We start from the raw sequence: 15,937 nt of genomic DNA, 5'->3' as shown, positions 1-15,937 counted from the left end.
GCACATGTCCGTAGCATAAACAGGCCTTGAAGACAAAACGAAACACAAAACAACAGATGCAGAGTTTCCAGATTATCATTAATTCAAAGTATTTTATATGCAGGTATATAGTATTACTGTTATCAGGAATCTATTCTATCTCCCACATTTTTCCCCAAGTCTTTGACAACTTCATTATAAGTTATCCAAGGGATAATTTTTTCCGCACACAATCAAATTTAGAGGAGTTTTAAAACACATAAGCAATCAGCAATTTATATTAAGCAGCAAAAAGAACATTCCTAAGCTTTTAACATTTCCTCCCCCCTCATTTTACCTGAAATACTGAGTAAAAAGTGTGAAGTCACTTAAGTCTACACACACTTAACCAGCTAAGAAAAATTATAGGAGCTTCTGGTGCTGAAATTTCACCTCCTGTATTTAGGGTTTTAAATCTCGAAGTAAAAGGCTTATCTCTGCATTAACAGCTGTCATCGAAAATCTCAACCTATGAAGAACTTTCTTGTTCTTTAGAAGTACGCTTCCTTGTCTTTGGATTACAACGCTCACTTCTCACAGTACATTTGTCTGTGGGATACCTCACTTTTTGCACTCATGTCCTTTCCGAAAAGGAAGCTATTTCCCTGGGTCTTCAATTCCCGATCTTCTCCTTGCTCTTTAAAAATCCCGCTGGAAGTTTTCCCAGTTGGACTTTCAAGACTTCCCAGCCCCTGATGATCTACCCCAAGAACAAGCCTGAAACAGATGAAGGAGGTGCTGGGCTCACTCCTTTTAGAAATGCAACCATGTAGACACTAAAGATTACCAGAGAACAGAAACAAACAGGTTTCATGCACAAGAATAAAGGATGTGAGTATCATAACTCTCATCACTAACATTCTTTATCAGGCTGATTTGCTGCCACTGCACATCAAAATACACTAACAGAAATGGCTACGAAGTAAACAAAGCCTACCTTACACCAGCCCGGGTCACCCCACTGCAGGGAACTGCAGAAAAAATTACCAATGCTGCCATACAAGTTCCTCAGATATCAGGACTACACTATCTCCAGAGAAACAGTAAGAAACCCCAGAAGTACCTATACTAAAAGGTATGTTCCTTTAAAATCTTACATATAATATTAAATAATATAAATATAAATAATATAATACTAAATATAAAATTTTAAAATGATTAAACAACCGATTTGGTTAAAAAAAAAAAAAGAAAAAACACAATAAACTTTTCTGAGTCAGTTTGGTCTTCATCATTGTACCTATACTGAAGGCTGACTGCTATAATCCCTTGCACACAAAACCAGCCCAAGACACAAAAATATAACACTCAGGTAGAAAAACAATCACTTCTCAGCTCTGGCATCTAATATCTGTCTTAAAGAGTTGTCTATCCACACATTCTCACAATGTATGCAAGTATTACTACAGGACACTACCATAAGGTATATAGCCTTCCAGTATCTGAAGGGGGCCTACAAGGATGCTGGGGATGGACTCTTCATCAGGGACTGTAGTGACAGGACAAGGGGTAACGGGTTCAAACTTAAACAGGGGAAGTTTAGATTGGATATAAGGAAGAAATTCTTTACTGTAATGGTGGTGAGGCACTGGAATCGGTTGCCCAGGGAAGCTGTGAATGCTCCATCCCTGGCGGTGTTCAAGGCCAGGTTGGATGAGGCCTTGGGTGACATGGTTTAGTGTGGGGTGTCCCTGCTCATGGCAGGGGGGTTGGAACTAGATGATCTTAAGTTCCTTTCCAACCCTCACTATTCTATGATTCTATGTTCTACCTAGCCAAGTACATTTTCATTAAGTTGAGCAAAAACATTTGGTAGCTCAGGGTTTTCATGCCTGGAATGCTTTCTCCTGCCAAAATAGAAAACAGTTGGGAGCTGGCAACGTTACCAATCTACAGGACATTTGGTGGAAGCAATACTTAGAGACCGCAATGAACTATATTCATAGTAAGTAAACATACAATTAGGTGGCTTTCCACCTCATAGCCCAGGCAAAATAAAAGCATTCCTATTATCTACCACTAGATGTGTCACCCAGTGCTGGGCAGCCTTTCCCTTCCCAGAGTCTTGAGGAAAAATGCACATTAATTTCTCCTGTTCCAGTTGAAGTCAAGCATTAGTATCCAAGTGCTCCTGAACCACACTGCAGTTTCTTTCCAATAGGATAAAAAAAATGATCTTAATATATTCTTCACAATAGGACACACATAAATAACATGTCCTGTATTATAACTGTATGCTATTTTAAAAAGCAAGAGACAGGAGTGTGATTGCCAAACTGGCAGGTTTACTCAAATTCCTTCTATTACAGTCACTGTAATTAAACTGTGCAGAACAATATATTCCTGTCGTAAGTTGCAATGGATGCAAAACATGTATTGATCTACATTGTACAATTTAATTAAAACTTGTCCTGGAGATGCTACTAATGAATGTAATTAGATGGTGTGTTTGATGCCACAAACTTCATAACATGCTAATTAAAGAAAAGAGGAAAAAATGTTTTATTCAAGCATCAGATCATAAAAATAAGATACAACTAAATATTGTATTATCTTGCTATCAATGACAATTTTAAAATTGCAGTTATTAACTTCAATTTCAAAATAATTTTCTTCATGTGAAAAGATAATACAACCCATTCAGCTCTAACTCAAGTCAGTGAGAATCTTCCTACCTGTGAGTCAGCCAGCAGAACTGAATACTGAATCTCCAGTCAGAAAAGACTCAATTCCTCCCTTATTTTAGTAGAATTATGCATAGAATAAAAATAAATAGGAGAGGACTGGATACACCTTTTGACAGGTGTGGCACAGTAACCCAAAATTCACATACCAGAAAGACAAAAAGCAACAAGTGACTTTAAGCTCCTCCTGTGCTCAGGCTGCTCTGCAATGGAGGGGCTCCTAGCACAGCCCACACAACTCTGGGAGGCTAAATCTGTTCCATATGCTTCTGCCCAGGACTGCTTTCACAGTGTATCTTCTAAAATACCACACTACATTGATCTGCCAGGAATATATTTAGCCAGTAGTTATTCTAAATTGCCTGAAAGGACCATGTGCATTTGTGCTGTGAGAATGCTCAAAACTCTGATGTAAACACAAATTACCACTGTTTCATCTAGATACAAAGTATCTGCATCTTCTCCATCAGTACCCTACCCAGTCATTGTCAGTACATCTGTCCTTTACTTGCATCATTGCCAGGTCCCAATCCCACCTTGATTCAGCCTTCAATCAGGCTAGCGTCCCTGCATCCCCTCTCCAAAGGCATGGCTCCTTTAACAGCCCAGCTGCAAGAGCTCTCCACGCAGGGTGATGATGCTACCAACACTTTTGGGACACACAGGCAGCCTTTCCATCCCACCCTGCCAGAGAGGCCACCAGTACATGGTCCCACTACAGAAGTCCATACAGGCTCGGCACAGACTCTCTTCCCACCACCTTCCAGCCTAGCACAAACAAAATTTTGGTGAAATAGATATAATAAAAAAAAAAAAAATGCAGATTGGTCAGGTTGGGGAAGAAACAGTGGGAAAACAGCAGGTAAAATAGGTACCTGCAACACAGAGGAAACCATTTTAGCAGAGACTTTATAGAAGGGCTGCCACCATCCCAAAAAGGTGCTTTCCTAATTCATTGCATGGCTACTTGAGAAGAGATGAGGGCTTTTTGCACCCAAATAAAACCCCCTGAAACTGGCTTTCATTCAAGCCACAGCAAGAAAGAGACCAGAGGTTTTCTCCAGAGTAGCAGAACCACTTGGTCCCCATCTGACTTGTGATGACCATCAGCACACATTTGGGTATGGGTAACAACCAACTGATCCAAGCATTCAGGTCAATGAAGGAGGTAATTCAGGAAAGCCTCCAATTATGTACTTGAGGCTTCCACACTTCAAGAGGTCTAGTGCCAGCTTCAGTATAGTTTAGGGCTCCTGGGGTGGTCCCAATGCTATAGAAACTCCACAGTCATAACCCAGAGCTGGACTCAGCAGGACTCAGTGCAGGAATGCTTACACTGAAGAAATCTCTCTAGAAGTCGCTAGCAACCCTGCTTGGCTCACAATCTTAAAAGCCTTCAAAACAACAGATCTCGCTTATTCCCACTTTCTTTTTGTCAGCACTAGCTAGCTATGTCTCAACAAACAAGCAAGAAACCTCAGAGCCCATAAGCACACACGTAACCTGTATCTTTGCCAGCAAACTTGGAAGAGGCACATACACACAGCAGCAAATGTTTTCTGCTCATCTCCACCATCAGTGCATCCATCCCACAAGCCCTAATTATTTCTAATGCTCAGTCAAGGGGAACACAAAGCCACGCAGATCTATATCATCATTAATTTCTATGCCTTCAGGGTAGGATAAATGATGATTAAGTCTAAAGTTATACCATAGTCTTTTTTTCTTTTTTAATACAGAATAACCCAGGGAATTGGCATACACTCTTGTTCTCAGACAGGCTGGTTACTACAAGTGAGCAATCAAGTCACAATAAAACCAGAAGTGATTTAAAACTTTGTCCTGATCTCTAGCTGGCAAATTAACAGTGCTCTTTTTACACAGGAATCTCCTACAGGGAGACTGGGTATAGCTTTTTACTCAAATGTCCCTGTCACATTCACGCAGCCAGCATTTAGCAGCTTCACCACGGCTGCAAGAAGCACAAGAAATACCAGGGCTGATGGTATGCAACATTCACCTAAACCAATAGTGCTATGTACACAGCAAAGCACACCATCCGACACAGCTATCTAACACAATGCCATGTGGCAGTACTAGGCAAAAGCAGGACATGTTTGTCATAATGATACAATGCCTGAAGTACAAGCCTCTGATCCATGCATGGACTTTTGTTTTCGTCATGCCATTTAAGCAAAATGGCTCTCCTGGATCCAGTCTGGAGCACAATCAGCTTCTTCACTTCAATTTCAAATGCAGGAGGGGAGGAGAAAGGGGGAAACAATCTGGGGGAATAAATAAAAAAGCCCTACAACAATCTAAACCACTGAGCACTTTTGACCCTACCAGCCACACACCCTCCTGCCATTTCAGTACGTAAGGATCCTCCACAAAAACCTTCATTGCTCACATTACAGGAAAATCTCTGCAGGCACACAAAAGATTGAACTCTCCTGGGTTGCCAAGGTCTTTGAGAGGATTTCTGCTAAATCCTTATGCACTGGAGTAGTCCTGCTTTTCAGTAGCATCATTTGCAGGCTACAGCCTGTCACAGGGCACATGTTACCAAAATTTATCCTGAAAAATTGCTCTAGAACAGGCAAAATGATCAGAATAGCAAAAGCTGATGGAGTTCATGCCATGAAGCTGTAAAATCGTAAGAAGCTTATTTCACTAAAACACACCTAAAGCAGGAGGAAAAAAACATCCTCTTTGAGCAAATCAATACCCTGTAAGCACAGTTTCCATCACAAACAGGAGAAACCTTCCTTAAAGCCTGCATAAATATTTCAAAACATCACATGATTTCTAATGTTTCATTTTAAGCAAATGAAGCAAAACTCTGGTTTAATATATTAGTTACAAATTGAACAGGAATATGAACATTGTTTTAGGTAGCCTGAGTCTGAACTCCCATGTGAAAAAAACGTGTGAATCAAGTGCTTCTACATCCTCCTCAAGGTTCCTTCTGCAGCCCCTTGGCCCCCTTCACATAGCACTCTGCAGGACGCAGCCACTCATGGGAAGGCCGGAGCTACATCAAGGTAGCCCCAGACATGACCATAGCTTATGGGACCAACTACATTTAAAGTACTTGTGAGAAACCTCTCATGGGAACACTCACACACTGCCAATTAAACATTAGGTGAAATGCTCTGCTGAATGGGTGTCAAGGAACATGACAAGATGTGACAGCAGCACTTTGCACCCAACCCTTATCGGGAGGTCTCCTGAGTAGCACCACAGGTTTTCTACCAAGCTTCATCCCCCTGCTCTCCTCCTCTTTCCTCTGCCCAATGCAGGGGTATAGCTGCCAAACACATCATCATTAACAGAGCTGGTTCCTCCTGACACTGCATACCTCCCCCATTCTTTCTCGCGCACTCCTGGAGTTCACAGCGCTACCAAGACACACTGACTGCAGAGGACTCTTCATCATGAGTTTTCTTGCTTCATAAATCTTCACTGGCTTTATTGCAGTATTGTTGCCATTCATTTTCCAACTGTTTTCCATGATGTGCCAAGTATTTCTTCAAAAAGTATAAATCCAATGCACTCCAACGAGTGACAGTCAAAAATAATCCAGGAAAACAAAAACAACCAAGAAAACCAAACTCTTAAAAGGAATCAAAGCCATCAGGAAGCAGACATTTTGAATTAATTAGCTTCACTGAGTTGGGACCAAACACAACACACAGAGGCAAGAACCTCTGGAACATTTCCATCAGTGGAAACAAGCTACAGCAGAGTGCAAGCTGTAGCAATACCTATTATTTATGGCCCACTGGAGGAAGAAAATATACACTACTTAATGAACTAGCAAACTAATATTAACTGCAGATTTATATTTTATTATGTTGGCTTCATTCTGCTCCAAGTTTTCTCATGATTCTCTTTTATAGCAAGAGCCAAAACACTAGAATCTGCATCAGAGATTAATAGGTTTTTAAGGCCAGATGGACAACTGCAATCATAACATCAGCTAGAGAATTTTAGCCAGTAATTTCTGCATTACGTCTGTAATTTGTTTGAACACACTGCTTATCAGGGGTGCAATACTGCCCTTTGACAAAATTCTTTGGGTTGGCGGCATTTTTCCCCACAGGCACAGCACCAGCTGTAGCACCAGGAAGTGGGACACAAAGCCACATTGACAACCGGACTCGGTTCTTTACAAGGACCTGCACAAGAGGCAGTGGTTTGCTCTTCTCACCACACATAACTTAAAGCAGAAGCTCAGGAGATTATTAGCTTGACATCAAAATGCCTGAAAACTTAAAAACTTCAGCATGGTTTGCCTTTTTTTTTTTTTAATTTAAATAGCAAACACCCCCATTCCCACCCAAAATCACCACGTAATTCAAAATTATCTATTCACTGTGAAGTAAGCTAATAAAATACTTCCAGTCCCACTCATAAGATCCAATGCAAACAACACTGTACCACTAGAATTGATCTCTGAGCTGGCCACAGCACAAATCTTTTGGAGAAACCATCTGGGCAAGTATCATTCTGCCAGTAAGAATGAAGCAGCAGCTTCCACTGAAGGCAAGATACAACCAGCACCTGCAGTCAGCAACCTGACAACCAGCCTGCATGAAGAAACAAAATACCAGCGTTGCCTGCAGGCCCATGGTCTCCAGCCACTGCAATCCATTGAAGGACGCAGTTTCTTAAAGACCCTACTTTAAGCAAGCACCTTATTAAACATACACAAAGTCAAGCCCTAAAAATCCCAACAGCTTCCCAGCACAATCAAAACACATGCCGGCAGTGCTGAGGTGGTATCTCACCTTCTTCCCTAAATCTGAGCATTACCAGCTAAAACCAATACAGTCTCCATTCCTAAAAGGTATCCTAAAAGACATGATGAACAAATTCTGTTATGCATATAACTAAACAAAAGGAAAGAAATATGGCACAGACACATCCAGACCTGTCAAGGCTGTCAGCTTCACTACCAGTGGACTTGCAAGACCTCACTGTCCAGCACCAATAAAGCCTTCCTGTTGACAATAATGACTACTCTGCTGCCACTGAGCTCACTCAAGTATAAAAAAAGGAACTGACATAATGCTTAGATAGCACTTGGTAGGAAAAAAAAAATGTTTAAGATGATCTATCATCTTTTCAGGGGGTTGACAGTTTATCCCTTCTATTTCTGTTGAGGGAAGAGGATGGAGGTTGCTAGGGGGAACAGCACATTGCCAACACATTTAAAAAAGGTAGTGTGTAAATATTAGTAAAGCAAAGATGGATAAACCAAAATGGCCAGGGGGTTTTCAGAAATTAACTTGCAAAGGCAAGTATGCAGATAACTTCACCAAGTAGTTACACTGGTTTGGGACACAACTTCAAAAGTGATACAAGCCCACCCAGAAACATCATGAATTGCACATTACTGATACTGAATAATTAATTTCCTCCCAGGTGTTTCTCTATCCCTCAAAGAATTAGAGAGTTCAGACTGGTTGGCCTGACCTCTTTCTAACATTAAGTGATTCAGGTTAGAGAACCCAGAAGATAAGAACTTGGCAAGACACTTCAGTACTGCCCCCTGCACCAAAATTAAGTAGCTGGCATGAAAACCTGCAAGCCCAGGGGTTCTGTCCTCTCTCCTACAGCTTCAACTATCTGCTACACAGCCACCTAAACCTAGAAGCACCCAGCTGTGGCAGGGGCATGGTTTGCTCAAAAGCATACCAGCTGAAACCCTGCTGATGCTCAGGAGCTTGCTAGGATAAGACAAGAGGCAAGAGTTACTTTCTCCCTTAGGGCTGCCAGACCAGCTCACACAGGTATTCTCTGATCTGCTGTGATAGTACATGCTATATCACCTTCTCCTGCAGATAACTCATCCTTCCGCCTAGCGGTCACCAGAACAGCACTACCTGGTCAAAGTCCTCCTAACAAACCTCCTGAACAATTCAAATACCAGCAAAGAGGGAGAGAAAAGAGGGTGTTTCTCCACAAGCAGCTCTCTCCGTGAGACAGTCACAGCATGCTCCCATGCCAATCATTCTGACCCAAAGCATCTTTAGTCCTCTTTGCAAGACAGAAGCAGGAAAGTCATGCTCATACACACAGCTCAGGGCAGCCTGCAGGTCTCACCATACTTGTCCACAGCAGTCAACATGCCACTGCACCTCTACAAGCAGCCACTCATCACTTCCCATACCCACAAGTGCTGTGAATCGCAATGTTCCCATCTCCTCCCAACTGTCCCCTCTTGACTAGCCTCCTTGCGGAAGACAGGGATAATTGCTTTCTACCTCCAAGAGGATAAGCGCATTAAACCTTCAGACAGGCTCAGATACCGCATTGGCTAAAGTCATAGCAAATACCAAAACTGAGACTGTAAGAGATATAATAGGTCAAACAGACAACTAAAAGGGTAACAAATCCCTTGAGACACCTAAGCTACTGTAGCCAATGCTTAAGTTTGCTAATACAGAAGCCTGTGAAAGCAACTGCGGCAACAAACCCTTTCACCTCAGCAAAACCTATCACCTCAACGTCCAGCCAGTTGCAGAGTGAAGAGAGACAGGCACAATGTGAACACAGAGGACAATCCATCTCTCCATTCTGCCTGTGCCAAAAATGAGGGACATCTTATAAACAAAATATATTTTCAAAGGAAAAAAAACATTCTCTACTAGCTTTTAAAATACACTGCAATTTTACCAAGATCAAAGAAAATGAGTTTAGTAAAGAGTAAGTTATAAAAAAATTGTTCTCTCCAATGCAATCTTTAACACAGTAATTCTTCAACATTCTCTAAGAAAAATACTCAGCTCAAGCCCATCCCAGCTGAAATGAGGCCCCATCTCTCACCAGCAGTTACAGTCACTGAGAAAGGTACACTTATGACCAATACCTCAATTATGTGTTTAGATGTTTTATTATAAGCATGAGATTTTTTTTTTTTTACCTTTTATTGAATAGTACGCTGCGTATCTGCTGACGAGCCTCACTGAATACTCTTTCCTCCATGGAAGTGAGCACTAAATAACAAAGAAATTTAGTGCTTCCACAAAGTGACTAATCTGTGTGCACTTGGGGCTTTTTTTACATCTCATTTTGCCCTTATGCCACATACAGATTTCAATTTACTTCCTAAGGACGAAGTGAGAAAAAAATAAGCCAAGGGTTTGTTTTCTTTTTACTCTGGGGCAGGGTCTCATGTCCCTAACACCCCTGAGCAATGTTTAAAGCTCATCTCTATTCAAGAATATACATTCCTGCGCACATACAGGAACTGAGTAAAAGTAAAAAAGACTGGGGACATCTAACAGACCTACTTCTGCTCAAGACCCTAAAGTCAGATGAGCTGAGGGATCTCAGCACAAGGTAAAGACTCTGTGCTATCTCAGCACGTGCTGGGAACAAGAATTCCTGCAGAAGCAGCACAGAAACCCTCAAAACAGTAAAGCATCAATAAAAGATCAGAGAACAAGGCACACATAATAAACTCTTCCAGCTTTGCAATTTCTGGCAGATTTTATTAAATCCTGATCCCGCCTCCAATCCCCTAGAGCCTGCTGCAAAACGTTGCATTGTAATGCAAAGAATAAACACTTCTTTATAGGCAAGATTTTGTTCACTTATTTAACAGAAAGAGAACAGCAAACATGGAGGTAAACTGTACACTGGAGCTAAAAAGTGAGGTAATGGTGGGAGAGTTAATAGAGGAGGGGGAAGAAGCTGTCAGACAAGCCCACTAACTTTCTTCTCTCCCATGGTACCTGCTAGTTTACCCATCTGTAGATTGATGTGCAAATAGCTTCTTTATACATCAAATTATGGTGTCAACATTTACGATACTATAAGCACTGTCAGTGGTTCTGTTTAAGACAATTTGCCTGTTTCCCACTATCTATTACAATTTTTAAAATAAGCTTCAAAAGGAAACAGTACTATCTTCGAGTCAATCATTGCTATTGTTTATTTCGCTTTTTCTAAACATGTGTCATTAGGCACTAATGCTTTTAGTCATATACTTAAAAGTGCTGCATTTCAAATGTTGTTTTACTGTTAAAAGGATAGTAGTTTCCATTTTAAAGCCATGATTGAGTCATTCTAAACCTCTTGAAAAGCCATACATCACACATCAGACTGATCCCAAAAAGACCATTAGACATGAGCTGTCCTTCTCATACCAGTAAATCCACTGCAGTAAATTTAAAAGTTAATGGGATTATTCCTGTGAATAAAATAAACACACAGCGCTGGGGCTACGCTCTGCTATCACAGAAAGCACACCAGGAACCATTCCAATTTACAAAATGAAAAACATATAACTCCTCAAAGCACCCTTACAAAGCATTGTGAGCAGACTGAAATGTGTCCAAACTTACCTGTTCTGCATACACATGGATATGCATGCTAGCAGTGCTTAGCTCCTACGTAATTACACAAAATGCAATTGCTGTGGGAATACATGATATACAAAGACAAGCTACCAGAAGCAAAGTAATGAGCAAAACGTTCAGATCGTGTGTATTTTTATCTGAAGCATTAGTCTAATTGAAATACATTGATATGAAAATTAGAACCATTTTCACACCTGCTTCTATTAAATACACGAAAAATAACTCCCTCAAAAAGACTTCATTCACTGATTAAGGATAAACATTGTGATGTTATATCTAAATATACTCTTATGCAGTGTGCCACAACACCAAAATTATATGTCAGTATGAAACAACACACGCGCAAGTCAACACACTGAGAACAGGTAGGCTCATTCCAGGCTCTGGCATGAATAATCCGCAAATTAAAACCTTTCTTTATTTTTGCCTGCACCAGACCCACCCCTTTCATTGCACTCATTTATTCATTCATTCAAAATAAAAACGATACATTAAGATAAAGGAAGCTCCAAAAAAGACTGGAAGAATTAAGAGGAAGAGGAACAAATGCAGAAGTTTGTAACTAAAGAATATCCTTCTAATCCTAAAACAAATACAACACATTACAAAGACTCATTTTGTCTTTCATGCCTTTGTCTATTTAGGTCAATGTCATTATTTCAAACTGTATTTCTTTTATTTTCTTAACAATGTACTTAATTGTTATAAAACTGCCCCATCAGCACTTACTTCTACTGAAAAGCCCTAAAATGAAATATACTATGTATTTAATGACAATTACGCAAATGTGTCGTGGAGTTACTTTGTTACAAGCAATCAGATATAACTTACTCCACTCTTTTAATAATTAGCCTGCATGACACTTTTTAAGGTCATCTGGGTGACATCCAAATGAGGTCTGCAAACAACTCCAAAGCCACAGGTGATGCATAACAAATAATGAACCTGGGAGGGGGGGTGTGCTGTGTGTCTTCATTCTATGTTTTATGTAAATAATTTATACAAGCCACTTCCCAAACTCCAGTACTTACAATAGAAAGACTTAAAACATACACACTTTTAAACTAAAGGAGGCACAGGAAGCCCAGTCGCATACTGCAGGGCTCACCTCTCACACCCTATTATCATAGGGGATGCATTTTACAGCAATGATGCACTTTCGAAATAAGGGCACTTGGAAATAGTGTGATACTTACAGTATACTCTTTGGAACATTTTCTTTGGGACTAATTTCTGCATTTGTAGAAGTAGTCAAAGGGAAGATGGAAATCTCTGGTTTTAATCAATGAACTCTGATAAAGTGTTGAAAACAAAGGCTAAGCCATAATTGAAAATACATGAAATATGTTTTGCTTTTAATATATAAACTGAGATATAGTGTAAAAATAAAAATTTGTTTTATTTCTCTATTATAGGAAAACCTGAAAAAATATAAATCCATTTTCCTAATGTATACCCTTCTATCAGTAACTGAAGTTACCTATGAAGGTGACCAGGCTTCTGATACACGCTGGGCATTTGATAATTCCCCAGAAAAAATGGCAGGAGCTTCTGAAATTCAGCTGCTCTCGCAAAAAGCTATTTCCACATTAAAGAACCCAAGCACTGGGGGGTTTAGCACTGAATTTACCTTCTTTTCCTCCTCCCAGAAATCCTAACCTAGATTTTTAAAGTCTTTTCCCTTAAGTGTTCCTCCACTGGAGGGTAAAACAGAAAACCACGCACTGTGAATTCTTACCTGCATATATCTTATGCTACAAAGTCACTGCGTATTATGGTGAGATTTTGAGAAATAAAATAGTGTAATAGAGGGTTAAAGAAAAAAGTAATTATGAGAACTTGTTATTCTTATGAACCTGCGTATATGTTACACACCTACACAGCACAGGGTATTGGCTAGTTGTTTAACCACGGTGAGTAAGATGAGAGATAATAAAACACAAAACCCAGAAAAAAACAATACCGCTAACTTTTGAAGATATTATTACCAGGTCTAAGACGGCTACCTCCACCCAAGCAAAAGTAAAGTTTCTAACCAGCTGAATATGACAACTAACCCCAGGGGAGGATCTCTCTCATCACAGCCCAGAAGCAGCCAAACTGAATTTTTCAAGCCCAAATTCATGACAAGTGTCAGTGGCATACAGCTACGCAGGCAGACTTCAGCAGCTGAGGTTTCTCATGCGTTAGACTTCACGTACTGCAGGGTGAGACGTTCCCAGAGCAGAGCAGTTCAGTAGTAATTGGCAAATGAGACATGCTGTGAGAAGCACTTGTCAAATAATGCTTGTTTACAGATAAATCTCCTAACAGCGAAGGACAGTGGTTATTGAATAAGTTCAAGTCCAGAGTCAGACTCCTCCTATCTGAAGTCTTTTAGCTTTGCATTTACTAAAGAAACAGAGAGCAACAGCAAGCAAAGTAGGGGGAGAGAGACCACAAAGCAAGTGCTCATGCTGCTCATCATTATTGTAATATTCCCCTGCAACCTCCCCATAAAAATGCCACTAAACCCGCTTGCTAGGCAGCTTCATTAATCCCTTACAGTACTGCCTCCTATTGAGTAAATCCTATTCTACTGTTGCCTGTTCATGGGCAGAGACACCTCTATGCTCAGCCAACGTTCCCATTGACCCTCAGCACTATCCGGATCTTCCAAGAACTGGCAAAGATGACTGAGACAGGGCTTGGAGCATCTGCCGGTCTCTCAGCAGGTATCTAGAGCACGCAGGACATAATCCCTTCCAGGAAGCAAGTAACAGGGAAAGACCTTCAGAAGCATCTACACCACCTCCCACGGGTAAAAACCTCCAAAATCCCGTAGGAGCAGAAGGATTGGGCCCACCGTTATCTAACCAAGGCAAAGTCACTTCCACCATCCCCTGAACCAATGCACTTCCTGAACACTGGATAACTTCACACACAGAGGAACTGTATTTTCCCCTTCCTCTGCACTTTTTTTAAAGAAAACTGTGATTCACATTATTCTCGCTCTCCAAAACAAATTACAGCTAGCTGCTTACTTCAGGCCACGTACTTGAAATTCTGGTACTGCTTTCCTATACCAGACCCTGCACACCTCCTCCCTCTAAAGGAGTTTCAGCAATAATTATGGTGCATCACCAAGCCAGCCTGCTACGAGCCGCCGGCATCCCCTTCAGATACTGAACTTCTCCATCCATTGCTTTCACATCACAGCTTGTCCGCAGATCCAAAAATAATAGCAAAAAAAGCCCCAAGCAGTGCCCACACCACGTATAGAGGGGAAAAAACACAGTCCGGTTTTAAAGTCTGGAAGTACCCTGCCAGGCAAGCAGCCTGGGCACGGTTTTGGCTATTGGCTTCAGAGAGATCAAACGTACCAAAAAAAACTCATCCCTAACGGCCGCGCTCCGCTGCGTTGCGGGTTAAATACCGGCACCTCCGCTGCTTCCCCTCCTTTTTATACATGTATTTCAAGCCACGAAGTAAGCGCACTGCGGCCAGCGCTTGCAGGGTTCCCCAGCCGCAGCCGCCACCGGCCCGGTCCCACCGAGCCCCGCTCCCGCTCCGCCTGCGCGCGGCACCGCAAACCCCCATGCCCGTGAGAACTCCCCTGTGCGAAGCCTTGCGGTTACAGCCGTGCAGCCCGACTCGTGCGAAGCCCTGCAAAATCACCCGCACGAATGTACCTGTGCAACTCCCCCTGCGCAAACCACTAGGAAGCCCGGACATGCCAACCCACCCGTGCAAACGTCCCCACGCAGCGGCACCTATACAGCGTTGCTGCGCCCCTTTCCACCCTCCCTCCCCCCAAAAAATCCAAACCCAAACCACTGCAAAATCCGCCCATGCCAAGGAATCTGTGCACACACTGAGGCAGCGCTGCCGCTCCCGCACGCAGCCGCCTCCCTTTCCCCGGGACCCCCAACCTCATCGACCAGTATCGCTCCCTTCTCCCGGCGCGGAATCCGGCTCCCCACGAGCAGAGCCTCTTTCACTTCCCCAAGAATGTTCCGCAACTGAGTCACATAAGCCCGAACCAGACCACCGCCGGACAGCCTTCCCTCCTCTGTGGGCGCTGCCCCGACGGTCCGGCCTCCCCATCCGCGCTCACCCTCGCTGCCGGGGCTGGCCAGCAGACTCCGGAGCACGGCGCACAGCAGCAGCGGCAGGAGGCACGTCCAACCGGGAGCCGGCGCCCCGGCGGTGCCGGCCCAGCCGCCAGCAACTCGCGGCCCCATCCCGCCTTCCCTCAGCACATGAGGCGGCGGCTCCTCCCCGGCGCTGCCCGCTAGGGTCGGCTCGGGACGGGGCGAGCTGACAGCACAGCTCGGCTACCCTCCGCTCCCGTCCAGCGGCAGACGCGACTGGGGAGCCGGGGGGCGGGGATGGGGGAGGAGGCCCCGCGCCGCCGCGGAGACGCCCCCGACGGGGCGGACCCGTGGCCGCCGTCGTCGTTGGCTTCGTCGCCGTCCCTGCGCGGGGGACGGAGCCCGCCGCGCTTCAGGGAGCCTCGGGGAGCAGCCGGGATCACACCTGGAATACGGCTCTTACCCTAGACCCGCGCTCGCGTCTGGGACAGCGGGCAGTAGCGCTGTCCCTGCGTGGCGTCCCTCGGGCCCCGGGGAGCCCGCCGAAGGGAATCGGGGAGCCTCGATGCTCCTCGCAACCGCCACCCGTTACGGTCCCAAAAACTTAACCTCCATCCCGTCAGCCCACAGAGACGGGGAAGCCTGAGAGGAAGGCTCATCAGTGGCCAGGAAAGGAAAAATGCCAGAAACTCCATAAAGGATGATTTTCAGGTGTGTTTTAATCTTAGGTCCCCATCAGAGCACAGCTTGGAACCCAGCACAATTAGTTTCATAGAAATTTTCACTGAGG

General features: G+C 43.3%; 1 protein-coding gene across 1 annotated transcript in view; it reads right to left on the bottom strand.

Moving 5' to 3' along the window:
- The window catches only part of EPHA5 (EPH receptor A5), a gene marked incomplete at both ends in the record, with an annotated part of 202,842 nt that extends 187,545 nt beyond the window's left edge, over positions 1–15,297 (bottom strand). Inside the window, one exon of the mRNA XM_080621607.1 lies at positions 15,171–15,297. Within this exon, the coding sequence (XP_080477733.1) occupies positions 15,171–15,297 (127 nt within the window). The remainder of the gene's footprint in view (positions 1–15,170) is intronic.
- Positions 15,298–15,937: the final 640 nt, after the last annotated feature.

The sequence above is a fragment of the Psittacula echo genome (assembly GCF_963264785.1).
Source record: "Psittacula echo genome assembly, chromosome: 1".
Taxonomy (NCBI): Eukaryota; Metazoa; Chordata; class Aves; order Psittaciformes; family Psittacidae; genus Psittacula; species Psittacula echo.
This window is presented reverse-complemented; position numbering and strand designations above follow the sequence as displayed.